Genomic DNA, 14,323 nt, shown 5'->3' with positions numbered 1-14,323 from the left:
CTCGCATCCCATAGGGAAATGCCTATAGCCCGTAGGAAAGCCCATGCTCCATAGGGGACCCCCATACTCCATAGGGGACCCCACACCCCATAGGGGAATCCCTACACCCTGTAGGGGACCCCCTACCCCATAGGAAACCCCACACCCCATAGGAGAACGCCTATACCCCATAGGGGACACTCATCGAGGACTCCACACCCCACAGGGAAGCCCTGCACCCCATAGGGGACCCCATATCCCATGAGGGATCCCCATGAGGAACTCATATCCCATAGGGGACCCCCTAGACCCCATAGGGAATCCCATATTCCATAGGAAACCCCACACCCCCCCGGGGTCCCCCCCACCGGCCCGTGAGTGGGGAGCTGCTGCCATCTAGAGCCCATATCGGGAATGGCTCCCCCCGGTCCCATAAACCGCCGGCCCCCGGCTCCCCCCGGCCCCCGGCTCCCCCCGGCCCCATGGCTCCCCCCGGCGCCCCCGGCCCCACTGCTCCCCCCAGCCCCACTGCTCCCCCCAGCCCCCCCGTACCTTTGCCGCAGGGGCGGGTGGGGGGGACCGGGCTCCAGCCGGGGCAGCAGGACTCCCCGCACACGCTGGGGCTGGGGGGGGCGGCAGTGAGGGGGGGCCCCGGCCACATCCCCCCCCCTCCGCCAGAGAGGGGACCCCCCGGGGGGGGGGGCTGGATCTTGCTGAGACCGGACATCTCACTTCACCAACCGTTCCCTCCCCCAGGCGGGGAAGGGACCCAGGCGTCCGGGCCCCCCCCCTCGCCCCCTGCCTCGCCGCCCCCCGTGCTGCAGCCGCCAGGAGGGAAACTGAGGCCGGGGGGGCCCGGGGGGGCCCGGGCGGGGGCGGCGCAGGAAGCGCGGCCCCCCCGGCCCCTCCGCCGCACTTTTTCCAGGAGCCGCTTCAGGAGGCGGCGGCGGCCGCTGCCAGCCCCCCCCCGGGCCCCCCCGCCCCATCCCCCAGCCGCATGGAAAAGCCATCACGGCCCGCGGTGGCGCGGGCAGCGCGGGGGCCCCGGGCGGGGGCGGCGCCCCCCGGCAGCGCAGGGCCCCCCCGCGCCCCCCCCCGCACCTGTCAGCGCCGGGAGGGGGCACCGCGCCGGGGCCGCCCCCGCCCCACCGCCGGGGGGGCCGCCACGGGGCCGGGACGCCTGGGCCCCCCGGGGGTCGAGGAGGGGAAGGGAAGCTGGAGGGGAAGGGGGGGGTAAGGGGTCTCGGACGCCTGGGCCCCCCCGGGGGTCGAGGAGGGGAAGAAGGGGGGGGTAAAGGGTCCCGGACGCCTGGGCCCCGCGGGCGGACTCACCCCGCGGGCGCGGGCTCTCGCCGCCCCGTCTGCGCCGGGCCCGGGCCGCGCTGTCCCCGCGCCCCCAGCGCCAGGAGGGTCCCCAGGAGGCAGAGGGCGCCCGGCGGGGGGGGCCGCATCGCGCGCCGGGGGGGGGGGGCTCAGCGCATCCCCGCCGGGGCGCTCGGGGGCGCTCACGGGGGGGGGGGGAGGCACCGGGGGGACACGGGGCTCGGGGGGGTGCACGGGGGAGCTCCCGGGGGGGCTCAGGGGAGGGGATTTGGGGGGTGTACGGGCCTGGGGGGGGCTCACCGGAATGGGGAGCTCAAGGGGGAGTGCACGGGCTTCGGGGGGGGGGGCTCGGGTCTCGGGGGGTCACGTCGGAGGAGGTCTGGGGGGGTGCCCGGGGCTCCGGGGGGCGCACGGGGCTCACGGCGGGGGAGTCTGGGGGGTCTCACGGCAGACGGATCCGGGGGGGGGGTGCACGGAGCTCAGCGGGGGGTCCCGGCGGGGGGAGTGCACGGGTCTCTCGGCGGAGGGTCCGGGGGGGCGCACGGGGATGGGGGGGTCCCGGCGGGGGGTGCACGGGGCTCACGGCGGAGGGGTCCGGGGGCTCCCGGCGGGGCGGCGCGGCGGGTCCCGGCCGAGCGCGCTGCTCTCCGGCGGGGCAGGGGCGAGCGGCGGAGCCAGGCCCGGCCCCCAGCCCGCCCCGCCCGCAGCCAATGGCCGGCACCGGGGCGGGGCCCCCGCGCAGGTGCCCGGTACCGGCACCGGCACCGCGACCGGGACCCCCCGGCCCGCCCCTGCCCGCCGCCCCGGCCGGGGGGGGCCCCGCTGCCGCTTGCACCCGGGGCCGGGCTCCTCCACGTGCAGCGGGGAGGGCCCAGGCGTCCGGGCAGGCAGCTGCCACTTGTTGGAGCCCGCCAGGCCCCCTGCCACCTCCCCCGATTCCCGGAGAAGGGCCCAGGCGTCCGGGGGCCTCGCCTGCTCCATCCCCCGCCGCTTCCACCTGCCGCCGGGGCGGGGGCGTCGGGGGGCGCTTCCCTAGCCCCGGGGGATGCACGGACGGACGGACGGACGGACGGCGGCCCCCCCCCCCCTCCCCGCAGACACTCACGGGCCGCTCGGGAGATGTTTCACCGTGGATATTTCACCCCCCGTGGCGTATAAAACCGCACAAGTACAACATGGTCGGTACAAAAGCCCCCCCCCGCGCCCCCCCCCACCCCCCCGCGAGTCTCTGGGGCGCCCCGGCCCCGTGGGAGCCGGCGGGAGGCGGCGCCGGGGGCCCCCGAAAGCGCTGGGGGACGGGGCGGCCCCGCCGGCTCCGGGCGCCCCGGGGGGGGGGCGGCGGCCGCCTCCCTTGTGCTTGCGGCGGCGGCGGCGGGGCCGCCCTAGATGGTGGTGTAGACGTAGACGAAGATGATGACCAGGAGGTTGAGCACGGTGCCCACGATGCCCAGCACGGCCAGGACCCGCTCCTCCCGGTCCTCCTTGGACTCCCGGCCCGGGGCCTCGCCCGCCGCCGCCCCCGGCACCATCTTCACATGCAGCTTCTCGACCCGGAGCTTCAGATCCACCTGCTGCGGGCAGCGGCCGTTCGGGGCTGCGGGGGGGGGGGGGGGGGGGGGGGCTGCGGCCCCGAGACCGCCCCGAGCAACCCGGGACCCGCCCGGGACCCCCTGCGGCCCCGGGCCCCCCAAGCCGGGACGGGACCCCCGAACCCAACCGAGTCCGATCGGGACCCCAGGCGCCCCCGGGACCCCCCCGGCACCTCCGATCCCACCCGGGACCCCGTACAGCCCCGGGACCCCCCCCGAGCCCTCCAGATTCCCAAGCCCAACCAGGGCCTCTGTGCCCCCGGGACACCCCCGAGCCCAACCGAGACCCCCGAACCCTACTGGGACCTTCGAGCCGGGACGGGACCCCTGCACCCCCGGGATACCCGAGCCCGACCGGGACCCCTACAGCCCCGGGACCCCCCCGAGGCCCCCGGACCTCCGAGCCCGACCGAGACCCTTGAGCCGGGCCGGGCTTCCTGCGCCCTCGGGCCCCCCTGTGCCCCCCTGCAGCTCCGGGCCCCCCGAGCCGGGCTGGGACCCCCCACACTCCGGGGCCCCCCTGCAGCCCCGGGCCGGGCCGGGCCCCGCCGCTCGGGCAGCAGCACCGCAGAACCGGCGCCCCCCTCCTGCTGCTGGCGTCACCAGGCCCCTCTGACATCAGCACGACGTAAGCAGGGCTCCCCCCCCCCCCTCAGCTCTGCCCTCCCCCTCGCTGCGGACTCACGGCTCCCCCCCATTCGGAGGGCCCAGGCGTCCGGGGCTCCTAACCCTCCCCCCCCCATTAAGGGATCGCGTCGCCAGCCCCCACGGGGGGTCCGGCCAGGGCCTCTCGGGGGGGGGGGCTTCCGGGGGGGGGGCACTCACCACACACTGCATCAGGGCCGGGAGGCGAGTCCCATGGGGGCCCGGAGAGTCACGGCTGCGTCCAGGCTGGCGGCGGGCTGCAGGCGGGAGCAGGGGGTTGGGGACCCCGGGACCCCTGCACGGGCCCTCGCCCCCCCACGGCCTGGACGGCAGGTTGTGTGCAGGGACACGGCACCAGCGTGTTGGAGCGAGCAAAGCGGGGTCACACGTGCCAACACGCGTGTGCTAGGAAGCGCCTGGGAGAGATGCGATTGGGGTGCCATGGAAGCGTGCGCGTGCACTGCAGAGAGGTGCCTGCACCATCCCCAAGAGAGGGGTGCGCAGGACACGTGTGCGTGCCCAGCCATGAACCTGCAATCACATGTGTGTGCATGCATGTGAACACGCCACACGTGTGCCTGCCATGTGCAGGTGTGTGGACATGCCGTGTGTATGTGCGCTTACATGCAACGTGTCTATGCTATGGTTTGTGCGTGCTGTGTGTCAGCACATTTGTGTTTGCATGCAGCGTGTGTGCACGTGTCATACTGCATGTGTGTGTGTGTGTGCGCGCGCAGGCATGCAATACTCCACCTGCGATGTGTAAGCATGTATTGTGCCCCGAGTGTGCATGCCATGTGCACACCATGTTTGTGCCTGTTGTGTGTGCATGCATGCCACGTGCACACATGTGCATGCTGTGTGCACACATGTGACGCTATGTGTGCATGCCATGAACACATGCCTGATGTTGGTGCATGCTGCACACACACGTGTGATGCTGTGTGTGCATGCCATGTGCACCTGCCATGTGCACACGTGTGCAAGCCCTGTGTGCATGCTATGTGTGTGTATATGCCATGTGCACACATGTGCACACTACATGTACGCATTATGCTGTGCATGCATGCTGCAAACATGTGCGATGCTGTGTGCATGCTGTGCACACACATGTGAGGTTGCATGGCATGCCACACGCACCCACTGTATGCACATGTGTGCAAGCCCTGCATGCATGCTATGTGTGTGTGCATGCTGTGTGCACACACGTGCACACTGTGTGTACACGTGATGCTGTGTGTGCATGCTGTGAGCATACGTGTGATGCTGCGTGTGCATGCTGTGCATACCCACCATGTGCACACGTGTGCATGAGCCCTGTGGGCAAGCTGTGTGTGTGCATGCCGTGAGCACACGTGTGACAGCGTGCGCATGCCACGCGCACCCGCCGTGCGCACACGTGTGTGCGAGCCCTGCGTGCATGCTGTGTGCGTGCGCATGCCGCGTGCACACACGTGCGCACCGCGGGTACGCGTGATGCTGCGTGTGCATGCCGTGAGCACACGTGTGACGCTGCGTGTGTGTGTGTGCATGCCGCGCGCACCCGCCGCGTGCACACGTGCGCGCGAGCCCTGCGTGCATGCCGTGTGCACACGCGTGTGCACGCGCGTGTGCGTGTGCAAGCCGTGCGTACCTGCCGTGCGCGGCGGTGCAGCAGCCGCGGCCCGCGCCCTGCCTCCGTGCCCGGCGCCCGGCGCCCCCCGCCCGGCCGCTCCCCGCGCCGCCCCGCCTCGCCCCGGGCCCTCCCCGCTCGCCGGGCCCCGCCGCGCTCTGGAAGCGCCTAGAAGCAGCGCGGGGCCCCGCTGCACCGACCCCCCCCCCCCCCGGCAGCCCCCGGCGCCCCCCGGTGCGGCGCGGCGCGGCGGCCCGGCCCGGCAGAGACCTCTCGGCGCGGGGCCCCGCTCGCCTCGTGCGCCCCGGGATGCTCCGCCGCGGCCGGGCCCCCCCCCGCGCCCGCCCCCCCCGCGCCGCCGCAGCGGCCCCGCCGTTGCTACGCGACCGCCTCCGGGAGCAGCAGCCGGCGCCCGCGCAGGTCCGGGGGGGCCCCGCCGCGGGGGGGGCCGGGGGGGCGCCGCGGGGCGGGGCGCTGCTGGGGGGGCGGGATATGGGGGGCTCGGAGATGCGGGGCTCAGCTATGGGGGGGCCTGGGACATGGGGGGCTGAACCGGGAGGGCCGGGCTATCGGGGGGGCTCAGCAATGAGGGGCTAAACTGGTGGGGCTGAGCTGGGGGGGCTGGGCTATGGGGGGGCATGGGGGGGCTGAGCTGGGGGGGGTTGAGCTGGGGGGGGCTGGGCTATGGGGGGGCATGGGGGGGCTGAGCTGGGGGGGGGTTGAGCTGGGGGGGGCTGGGCTATGGGGGGGCTCGGCGATGCAGGGCTCAGCTATGAGAGGGGCTGGGATATGGGGGGCTCGGAGGGCTCAGCGATGTGGGGCTCACGTATAAGGGCCTGCGCTATGGGGAGGCGTGGGGGTGGGCTATGGGGGTCTGGGCTGCACGGGGCCTTAGGGAGGCTGAGCAATGCGGGGCTTAGCTATAGGGAGTCTTGGATATGGGGAACCGGGCTGGGGGGGCTCAGGGGGGCCGAGCAATGCGGGGGTCAGCTATGGGGGGGGCTGGGCTCTGGGGGCTGCGCTCGCGGGGGGGGGGGCAGTTAAAAGGGGCCAGGCTATAGGGAGGCATGGGGGTCTCGGCTATAGGGGGGCTCAAGGGGCTGAGCGACGTGGGGCTCAGCTGGGGGAACGAGTTATGGGGGTCTGGGCTATGGGGGGCTCAGGGGGCTGAGTGATACGGGGCTCAGCTGTGGGGCTCTGGGGTGCCAGCTATGGAGGGGCTTGAAGGGCTGAGCAATGCAGGGTATAAGGGGTCTGCGATATGATGGGTCGGGCTGGGGGGGCTCAGGGGTTGGGGCTATAGGGGTCTCGGGGGGCTTGGTGATGCGGGGCTCAGCTATGGGGGGGGCAGGATATGGGGGAGGCTGGAATACAGGGGAGCTCGGGGGGCTCAGTGATAAGGGGTTCAGCAATGGGAGGAAGCTGAGATGGGGGGCACAGAGAGGGGCTGGGACGGGCAAAAACAGGAGGCTGAGCCACATGGGGCAGCGACGGGGGGGGGGCACAGGGAGGCCTGGGGTGAGGAATGCGGGGGGCTGAGCTGGGGGAGGCTGAGCTATGGGGGGATCGAAATGGGGGGCAGAGGGGTGAGTCATGGGGGACAAGGGGGAGCAGGGGGGGTGCCGGGCAGGTGCCCCCACGCCACGGTCACAGCCGGGACTCTGGCCGCAGGGCAGATCCGGCACTGGTCCCGGCGGCTCCGCAGCCCCGGCGCAGCAGGGACCGGCACCGCCTGCCACCCCTTGATTTTACAGGTACCGACCGCCGGGCCCCTGCTGCCATCGCCACCGGAGCCGGGAGCAGGCCCCAGAGTCCGAGCGTCAACCTGCCGGAGCGTTGCTGCCCCCGCGCTGGGGAGAGAGCCCAGGCGTCCGGGCTGCCGGTGCCCACCAGCCTCCCAGGGCCCAGGTGTCCGGCTCCCACGCCCTCCTCGCAAGGATGCGGCCTGGTGCCACGTTATCTGGGATCACCTTAGGGCAGCCCCGGCAGGGAGGCAAGAACGGGCAGCGCGGCGCATGCAGCAACTGGGGCAGCACCTGCACGTGCAGCGTTACCGGACAAACGCCGCCACCTCTGCCCCTGCCCCATCGTCGGGGGGCTGAACGCGCCCGGGACCCTCCCCACGGCTGCTGAAACCGGCCGCCAAGAAACACGCTGCGAGGCAGATAGGAAAGGGGGTGTATATGTGAGGAACCCTGAAATTCCCGCAGGCAGCGGTGCCTGGACCCCGGAGGGACCAGCTTATTGCTAAATGTGCTTTGGCATGGGAGGGGGCAGAGCCCCTTCGCCCCCCAGGGCCCTGCAGAGCCCGGGGGGCAGGGGAGCGGAGCAGGACGCGGCCGAGATGAGCTCCAGTAAGCCCAGAGTGAGGGCTCTGCCCATTAACGCCTCTCCGCCCCGGAAAAGGGGGAAGAGCCGCAGCTCTTGCCTGTCCCAGCGTCCCCGAGTCCGTAGATGGGGGAGCACCAAGTCCCGACAGAGGGCAGGGGACCCTCGCGTCGCCCCCCTCCCGCAGCAAGGCCGGCGCGGCAGGACTCGGCCCCCCCCTCCTCAGAAGGACGTCTCGTTGAGCCGGGACTTGGGGGCCGCCAGCGGGACGATGGGGAAGCTGTCGCCGGCGGCAGGAGGGCTGGCGGGGGGCGGCCCGGGAAGAGCGGGGGGCAGCGTCCTGGCGGCCGGCGTGGGGCTGGCACCGGGGGGTCGTCCTGGACGGGCCCCGGGAGGACGCAGGGCCTTGCCTTTGCCCCCGGGCCGGGCGGCCTCGAGCTCCCCGGCGTGGCTGAACCTCCTGCTCTCCAACTGGCCGAGCTCGCTGGAGCGGGCGAGCTCCTGGCATCTCTCCACGAAGCTGCCCCCGCCCCGGGGCCCGGGGAGGCCGCGGGGGTCCCCGTCCAGGCCAGCCGCCCCCGCCGGCCGCCGGCAGCACGCCTCGGGCGCGGACGGGGGGCCGTCGCTGCAGGGCAGGGAGCTCTGGCTGGCCGAGAGTGCGGGGAAGACGCCGAGGGCCTCGCGGAGCTTGGGTGGAGGCAGACTGGCGTGGGAAGGGCCCGGCAGCACCCCCCGGCCCAGCTTCTCCCGGGTCCCTTCGCTCCCCTGCGACTGGAGGCTGCAGAGGAGAGAGAGGGAAGCAGGAGAGGGGCACAACTGGGCTATGAAGGTGCTTGTGGAAGTGCTGTGCCCCAAAGCAGGGGCAGGACGGGGCCAAGCTGGGGTGATCCCAGGGCCGGGAGCGATCCCAGGGCCGGGAGCAGGCGGCTCCGTCCGTCCTGCAAGCCCACCCGCCGCAGGGCCCGGGCTGGTCTGTACCTGGTGATGGAGGCCCGTGGGGTGCTGGAGTGGGCGAAGGAGCCAGCAGGGCTCATGTCCGGGGTCCGGGTCAAGGCCAGATCGCACTGTTCCAGCTGCTGCAGCAGCTCTTCTTCCGTCAGGCCCCCGGCTTCTGAAAACGGAGCAAGGCACAGTGAGGACACGGCCAGAGGGCAACAGGGTAGAGGGGAGGGATCCTGGCTGCCTTGCCCCAGGTACCTGGCGGTTTTCCCAACATCTCCATGGCGGTGGTGAGATCCCACATTTGGATGCTGCCGTTGGCGTGGCCCGTGAAGAGGTAGCGGCGGGGGCGGGAGCCGATGCGGCTCGAGCCTTCGCACTCGTGCACCATGAAGGCCGTGATGGCCGTGCCGTCCACGGAGCGCACCTCGCAGATCCTGCGGGCACAGCTCGGCTCAGCCCGCGCCGCGGCCAGGCGCCGCAAGAGGAGCGGCATCCGGCGGTAGAGAAAGCCCGGGCGCCTGGGTCCTCCCCAGCTCTCAGAGGGGCGGAAAGGGGGCAGGTCTGGGCCCACTTCTCTCTCCAGACTGATGCTCAGGGGAGAAGCCAGCACTGGCTGTGGAGACCTCAGGGGACCCCCGAGGCAGCTGCCCCTCCGGCCCTGCTCTCCTCACCTCTTGCCTGTGGATGAAAGCCGCACGAAGACCTGGCAAGCGTCTGGCACCACTTTCTGGATGAAAACTTGCTGGTCGTCGCGCTCTCCAAAGGGCCCTGCCAGCACAGCTCACATCAGCACCTGCCCCACAAGCCCAGGGCAGCTAGGGTGCAGCGACCAGACGCTGCTCCTGCCCAGCCAGGGACCAGGTCCCTTGCAGAGGTGTCAGGGCAGGGACCGGTTCCCCTACCGATGTCGGTGCCAGCACTGCAGCCCGCGTGGCCGTCGATATCCTCCAGCGAGAGGATTTTGAAGGAGGCCAGGGGGGTAGAGCCGGGCTGCGTGGAGATCATCCCGCGGAACCGGGTGACCGTCCAGGTACGCACGTGGTTGTTATCGGCACAGACTGGAAGGAGGCAGGAAGGGAGAAAGGGGTCATCAGAGGGGCCGCTCTCTGCTTCATCCAGGCCCCTAACTCACGGCCCGCGGCTCCCTGCTAGCTCCCCGTGAGCCTCCCATCTCCAAGTTCTCCCAGCACCTACCGGAGATGAGGTGCTTCTCTGACAGCATAATCTTGGTGACAGGGCTGCGGTGCACTGTGAAGGTCTGGAAGAGCTGGGGGCCAGAGCCCACGGTCTCGGGGTGCTGCACAATGACCCGCACAACCCCCGAGCTGGTGCCATAGGCGATCTCGATCCAGTTCCCACTGTCACCTGCGGACACAAAGAATGGCAGAACCCAAACACCCCATCTCTCCCTGACGCCCCTGCCCAGGGCAGAGAACCTGGGCGCACCCAGAGCCCGTTTGCGCAGACTCCCAGGTTAGCTGTCCAGCTGCCCCAGGAGCAGGTCAGGAGTCGATGCCTGGGGCTACGCTGGGAGCACAGAGGTGGGACGAGGAGCTCCCTGGGCAGGGCCAGGTGCGACGGGGAGCCCTTACTGCTCTTGGGCGTGAGGTAGACACTGAGGGCCGTCACGGCGTCTTCGGAGGGGTCACGGTACAGCTCTGTAACCAGCAGGTCATTGTCCTTCATGCGCAGGGGAAACTTTTGCACATCTGGGGAAAGGAGGGACTTTGTCACTCTGCGCCGTCTCAGCCAGCCCTTCCTGACCAGGCAGTTTGGGAGCAGGGGCTAGGCAGAGCTCGAGCTGTGCCCACAGGCCCTCTCTGGCACTCACCCACGTAGTAGATGGAGCCGTTGTTACAACCAAGGAGCAGGAAGGTGCCAGCTGCATCATAGCTGTTGATGGGGACGACGTCCTGAATCTGCAGGAGGGCAGAGAGCAGGGAGCTGAGAGATAGCACAGAGCTGGCTTGGACCCTGCCGCAGGGCCTCCGCACTCACCTGCCAGTGCTTGGTGACGGCGTTCCAGACGCCGATCTTGCCCGTGTGGCTGGTGGCAATGAGCTGGTTCCCCACAAAAAAGAGGGCCTCCACAGGGACCCCCAGAATGAAGACACCTGGGAGGGGAGAAGAGCCGTGAGGTGGCTGGCAGAGGTACAAGGGGACCAGGGAGATGAATCTTGCATCCCAGCTCCCAACTGAGCCTCTGAGGGACAGTAAGCACCTAAACCTGCAGGCTTAGGGGAGTAAGAAAGGGGTCCTGGTTGAGCTGAGGTCTACGAAGGCCAAGAGAACTGAACGGGGCTGTGCAGGAGTCCCCGTGTCGCTCACCGATCTCGCTGCCGTTGCCGTCAGCCTGCAGCGCCCAGAGGATGATCTCACTACAGGATGCCACCGCCACCATCTTGTCGTGGTCACCCAACGACCCGCCGAGCACCTTGGCGTTCAGGGCCACGCGCTCGATCACCCAGTCCAGCCGCGGGCTGGTGAACACTTGCTGCCAGCCTGACGTTTCCTTCATCCTGGAGCAAGGGGGAAAGCGGGGCTGACGGCTGAACCAGCACCACGCTGGGGGGGACACAGGACCAGGGACAGGTGGGGAGATAAAGGGGGTGAAGGACCCTGGTCCTGTGTTTACCTGTAGCAGACGAGGAACTGGGCATAAGCCACAGCGATCCAGTTGTGGTGCCCGCAGACAATCCGGACCATGCCTGGGTCGCTAGCCGTGCCTGGTGCAGAGAGACAGACAGGGCACGAGCACGTGCTGCAGAGCCAGGAGAGGAGTAGGCGTCTCAGCTCCCAGCACCCTTCCCCGGTGCCCGGCCCTACCTGCAGCCACGGCTCGGTCTTCCAGCAGGCGCCCCAGAAGCCCAGCGTTGCCCAGGTTGGGCGGCATCGTGTTGCTGCGGCGTACAGGGGCTCGGTCGCCCGTGCTCTGCAGGCGAGCGGCGATCTGGGGCCCCGCGACGCTGTGGCGGTTGCGCCGCTTGGCTGGGAACACTGCGGGCAGTCACAGGGTGATGCTGAAGCCTCCGGCGAACCCTTTCCCCAGGAAACCCACTGAGAGAGGCCAGCCACCCCCACCAACTGCTTCCTTGGGGGCTCTCAGCCACTCGTCCCCACCGTGGGGACGCATGGCTCAGCCCTACCTGGGGGCGGCAGGTACCCGTTGAAGAGGACGCTCCCGCAGGACGACCGATCCAACTCCTCCCGCAGCTGCAGGCGTCGAACTGGGGGCAGGGCAGAGATGGAGCTGTGAGCCCCTGTCCCTCCGGCCCTCCTCCCTGCACAGAGCCCCCCACTGCAGGCAGCTGCCCCCCGGCCCAGACACCCGCCACGCGCCAGCAGAGAACCCCACCAAGAGCTATCACCTAGCGGGGTGATGCCGTAAAACTCGGCCTCGTGCAGCAGCAGCGAGATGCTGACGCCCCGGGGGTCGAGCTCCTTGGTCCGCAGGAAGTTGAGAATCGGGGCGAAGACAGTGGGGTCCCGGTCGATGAAGATCTGGGAGGAAGAGAGCAGGTCACTGAGGGGAAATTCCTGCTGTAAGCCCCCCCCCCGGGGCACGCCGATCCCCAGGAGCTAAGCACCGCTGGGATCTCCCCGGCATTCCCCTACAGATTTGACCTGCCAACGGAGAACTCACCGCTCCCGTCTCATCCTTCAGGGTGGAGATGCGCCCGCTCAGGAGGCTGCGGGGTGAACAGAGGGGACGGGGGTTTGTGTGCAGAGCTCAGCTGCTCCCCCAGGCTCTGGCCGCGCTCGGGGCCCTGCGGTGCCCGGTGCTGCGTGAAAGCTGGGTGAGGCTCACCCCGCACCAGGCACTGCATGGCCCTGCGGAGGGACAGTCCCTACTGCCACAGCCACTCTCATGGGGCACAGAGGGACGGTTCATCACCTCTTTGCAGCCGGGGGACATGAGCTTCCCTCAACCACCCCCCAGCCCAGAAAACAGCAGCGTGTGCAGGCACTGGCAGGCTCAGCGGACCTCTCAGAGCCTCTGACAGCACCTGCAGGGGACTGGAGACAGGCCAGAAAACATCTCCTGTCCTTGTGTCTGTGAGTCCTGGCCCCAGCCCAGGTAGGAGGCTACTCTCAGCTTGCCCTGGGGTGGCTTACCCAAGCAAAACCCAAAGGCGATGCATCAGACCAGCCACAAGCACTCTGGAAAGCTCGGTTCCCGGAGAAAGAAGCAGCAGGACCTGACTAATTACGGCCATTTACGGCAGCCCCCAGCAGCAGGGGAGCAGAGGCAGCGCCCCCGGGGAGGAAGCTCCGAGACAGAGCAGTCACAAGCACTTGCTCCAAGCGGGTAAATTCCTTCTGCTTGTGCCACTTGAGCCAGGAAGGTTTGTCTCCTGGCAGCCAGGAACCAACTGAACCTGTTTACTGGGATCAGCCCCCCCCAAGAGCCACAGGTCTGCTCCAGGGAGCGATCGGCTAGCAGTGCCGGGCGCTGGGACCCGAGCACACCCGTGTCCGGACCATGCTGTGGGGACAATGAGTGATAGGAAAAGCCAAGACTCCTCTGTGCCCTCCTAACGCTAACCCGCGGCCGAGCTTGCCTCCATTCCCCCACCACCGGGGTCAATGGGGGAATGTTAATTAGCAAGATGGGGCTAAACACCACCAAAAGAAGTGTCCAGGGAGTTTGCAGCCCCCCTAAAACACTCTGCAGAGGAGATTTCCAAGCCGCTGGCCCAGCCCGTGCCACATAGCTGGGCTGTGCGAGCCCCAGGGCCGCCCTGACGCTAACGAGCCGGTGCCCTTTGGGGTGTCTGAGCTGACGGGGGAGCGGGGGGGGTCCAGCTGCATCACCTGGAGAAGAACGAGTCCGAGATCCAGGTCAGCGTCTGCCGGGACGTGCTGAACCTGTGGGTGAGGGCACAGGTCAGAGCGGGCCCAGGAGCTCTGGGCGGGTCCAGAAAGACCTCTGGGGGGGATACTGGTAAAGGCTAGAGGGGGCTGGGGGTTTGGGGAGACTCAAGGAGGCCTGAATGGGTCCTGGGGGGTGGGGGAGACCCAGAGAGCCTGGGATAAGCCAAGGGTGGCCCGGGGGGAACTGGAGAGACCCAGGGACACCTGGGGAGACGCAGGAAGGACCTGGGGGGGCCGGGGAGCCCCAGGGGGGTCCTGCGGGGGGGGGGGGGCGGGGGAGACAGGGACCAGGGCAGGGGAGACCCGAGGGGCGTCCCAGGAGACCCAGGGAACTCGAGCTGCTCCGGGGAAGGCCCTGGGGGGTCTGGGGAGGTCTGGGAAGGCCTCGGGGGCTGGGGGCCGCCTGGGGAGACCCAGGAGCGGCCTGGGGAGGGTCTGGGAGGACGGGGAGGGGGTGGGGAGGGGGCTCATGCTATCCTGAAGGGGACTAGGAAGGACTGGGGGGGGCCTGGGAGACCCGCGGGGGGTGTCAGGGAGGCCTGAGAGGGCCGGAGGGGTCGGAGGGGGGGAAGCACCGGGGGGACGGACCCGGGGGGGGGTCCCGGGCTGATCTGGGGGGGGTCGGAGGGGGCCCTGAGACTCGGGGGGGGAGTCAGAGAGGCCTGGGGGAATCGGGAGGGGGGGGGGAAGGACCGGGAGGGACCCGGCGCCGCGCGCACGCGCCTCTTGCCGCCCACGTTGAGCTGCACGACCTCCCCGCCGGGCCGCGCCGCCCCGCCCGGCGCCGCCATGGCCGCCCGCCGCCCCACGGCGCCGCTTCCGCCCGCTTCCGCCCCGAGCCCCACATTGGCCGCGCCGCGGCACCGCCCCGCCCCGCCCGCCTCACCATTGGCCCACCCGAACCGCCCGCCCCGCCCCTTCGCGCCACGATTGGCCTCGCCCCGCCGTGGGACCGCCCCTTCCCTCCGCCCCTCCTCGTTCCCAGCCGCTATTGGCCACGTGGAGGGGGAGCCCGCCCCCTCCCCATTGC

At 70.3% G+C, this 14,323-nt stretch overlaps 1 protein-coding gene and 1 long non-coding RNA gene across 3 annotated transcripts; both read right to left on the bottom strand.

The window, feature by feature from the left end:
* Positions 1 to 2,537: 2,537 nt before the first annotated feature.
* LOC136994975 (uncharacterized) lies at positions 2,538 to 5,492 on the bottom strand. Of its 2 annotated transcripts, none has more exons than XR_010886715.1 (3): positions 5,419 to 5,492; positions 3,717 to 3,793; positions 2,538 to 2,873 (listed from the first exon to the last, which is right to left on the bottom strand). It is a non-coding gene; the product is annotated as an uncharacterized lncRNA (long non-coding RNA). The 2 variants fall into 2 exon arrangements; XR_010886716.1 differs by lacking the exon at positions 5,419 to 5,492 and adding an exon at positions 5,170 to 5,235.
* A 1,822-nt stretch (positions 5,493 to 7,314) lies between these two features.
* On the bottom strand, positions 7,315 to 14,090 carry SHKBP1 (SH3KBP1 binding protein 1). The gene is made up of 17 exons (XM_067314508.1): positions 14,017 to 14,090; positions 13,234 to 13,287; positions 12,062 to 12,107; positions 11,787 to 11,919; positions 11,565 to 11,645; positions 11,245 to 11,415; positions 11,054 to 11,144; positions 10,747 to 10,937; positions 10,417 to 10,532; positions 10,250 to 10,337; positions 10,011 to 10,127; positions 9,613 to 9,783; positions 9,321 to 9,476; positions 9,090 to 9,186; positions 8,674 to 8,852; positions 8,455 to 8,587; positions 7,315 to 8,254 (listed from the first exon to the last, which is right to left on the bottom strand). Exons 1-17 carry the CDS (start codon positions 14,082 to 14,084, stop codon positions 7,699 to 7,701), a joined length of 2,448 nt encoding a protein of 815 aa, XP_067170609.1. The 5' UTR covers positions 14,085 to 14,090; the 3' UTR covers positions 7,315 to 7,698.
* Positions 14,091 to 14,323: the final 233 nt, after the last annotated feature.

Source organism: Apteryx mantelli, chromosome 35, assembly GCF_036417845.1.
Source record: "Apteryx mantelli isolate bAptMan1 chromosome 35, bAptMan1.hap1, whole genome shotgun sequence".
Lineage (NCBI taxonomy): Eukaryota > Metazoa > Chordata > Aves > Apterygiformes > Apterygidae > Apteryx > Apteryx mantelli.
Note: the sequence above shows the minus strand (reverse complement) of the source record. Positions and strands in the feature narration are given on the sequence as shown.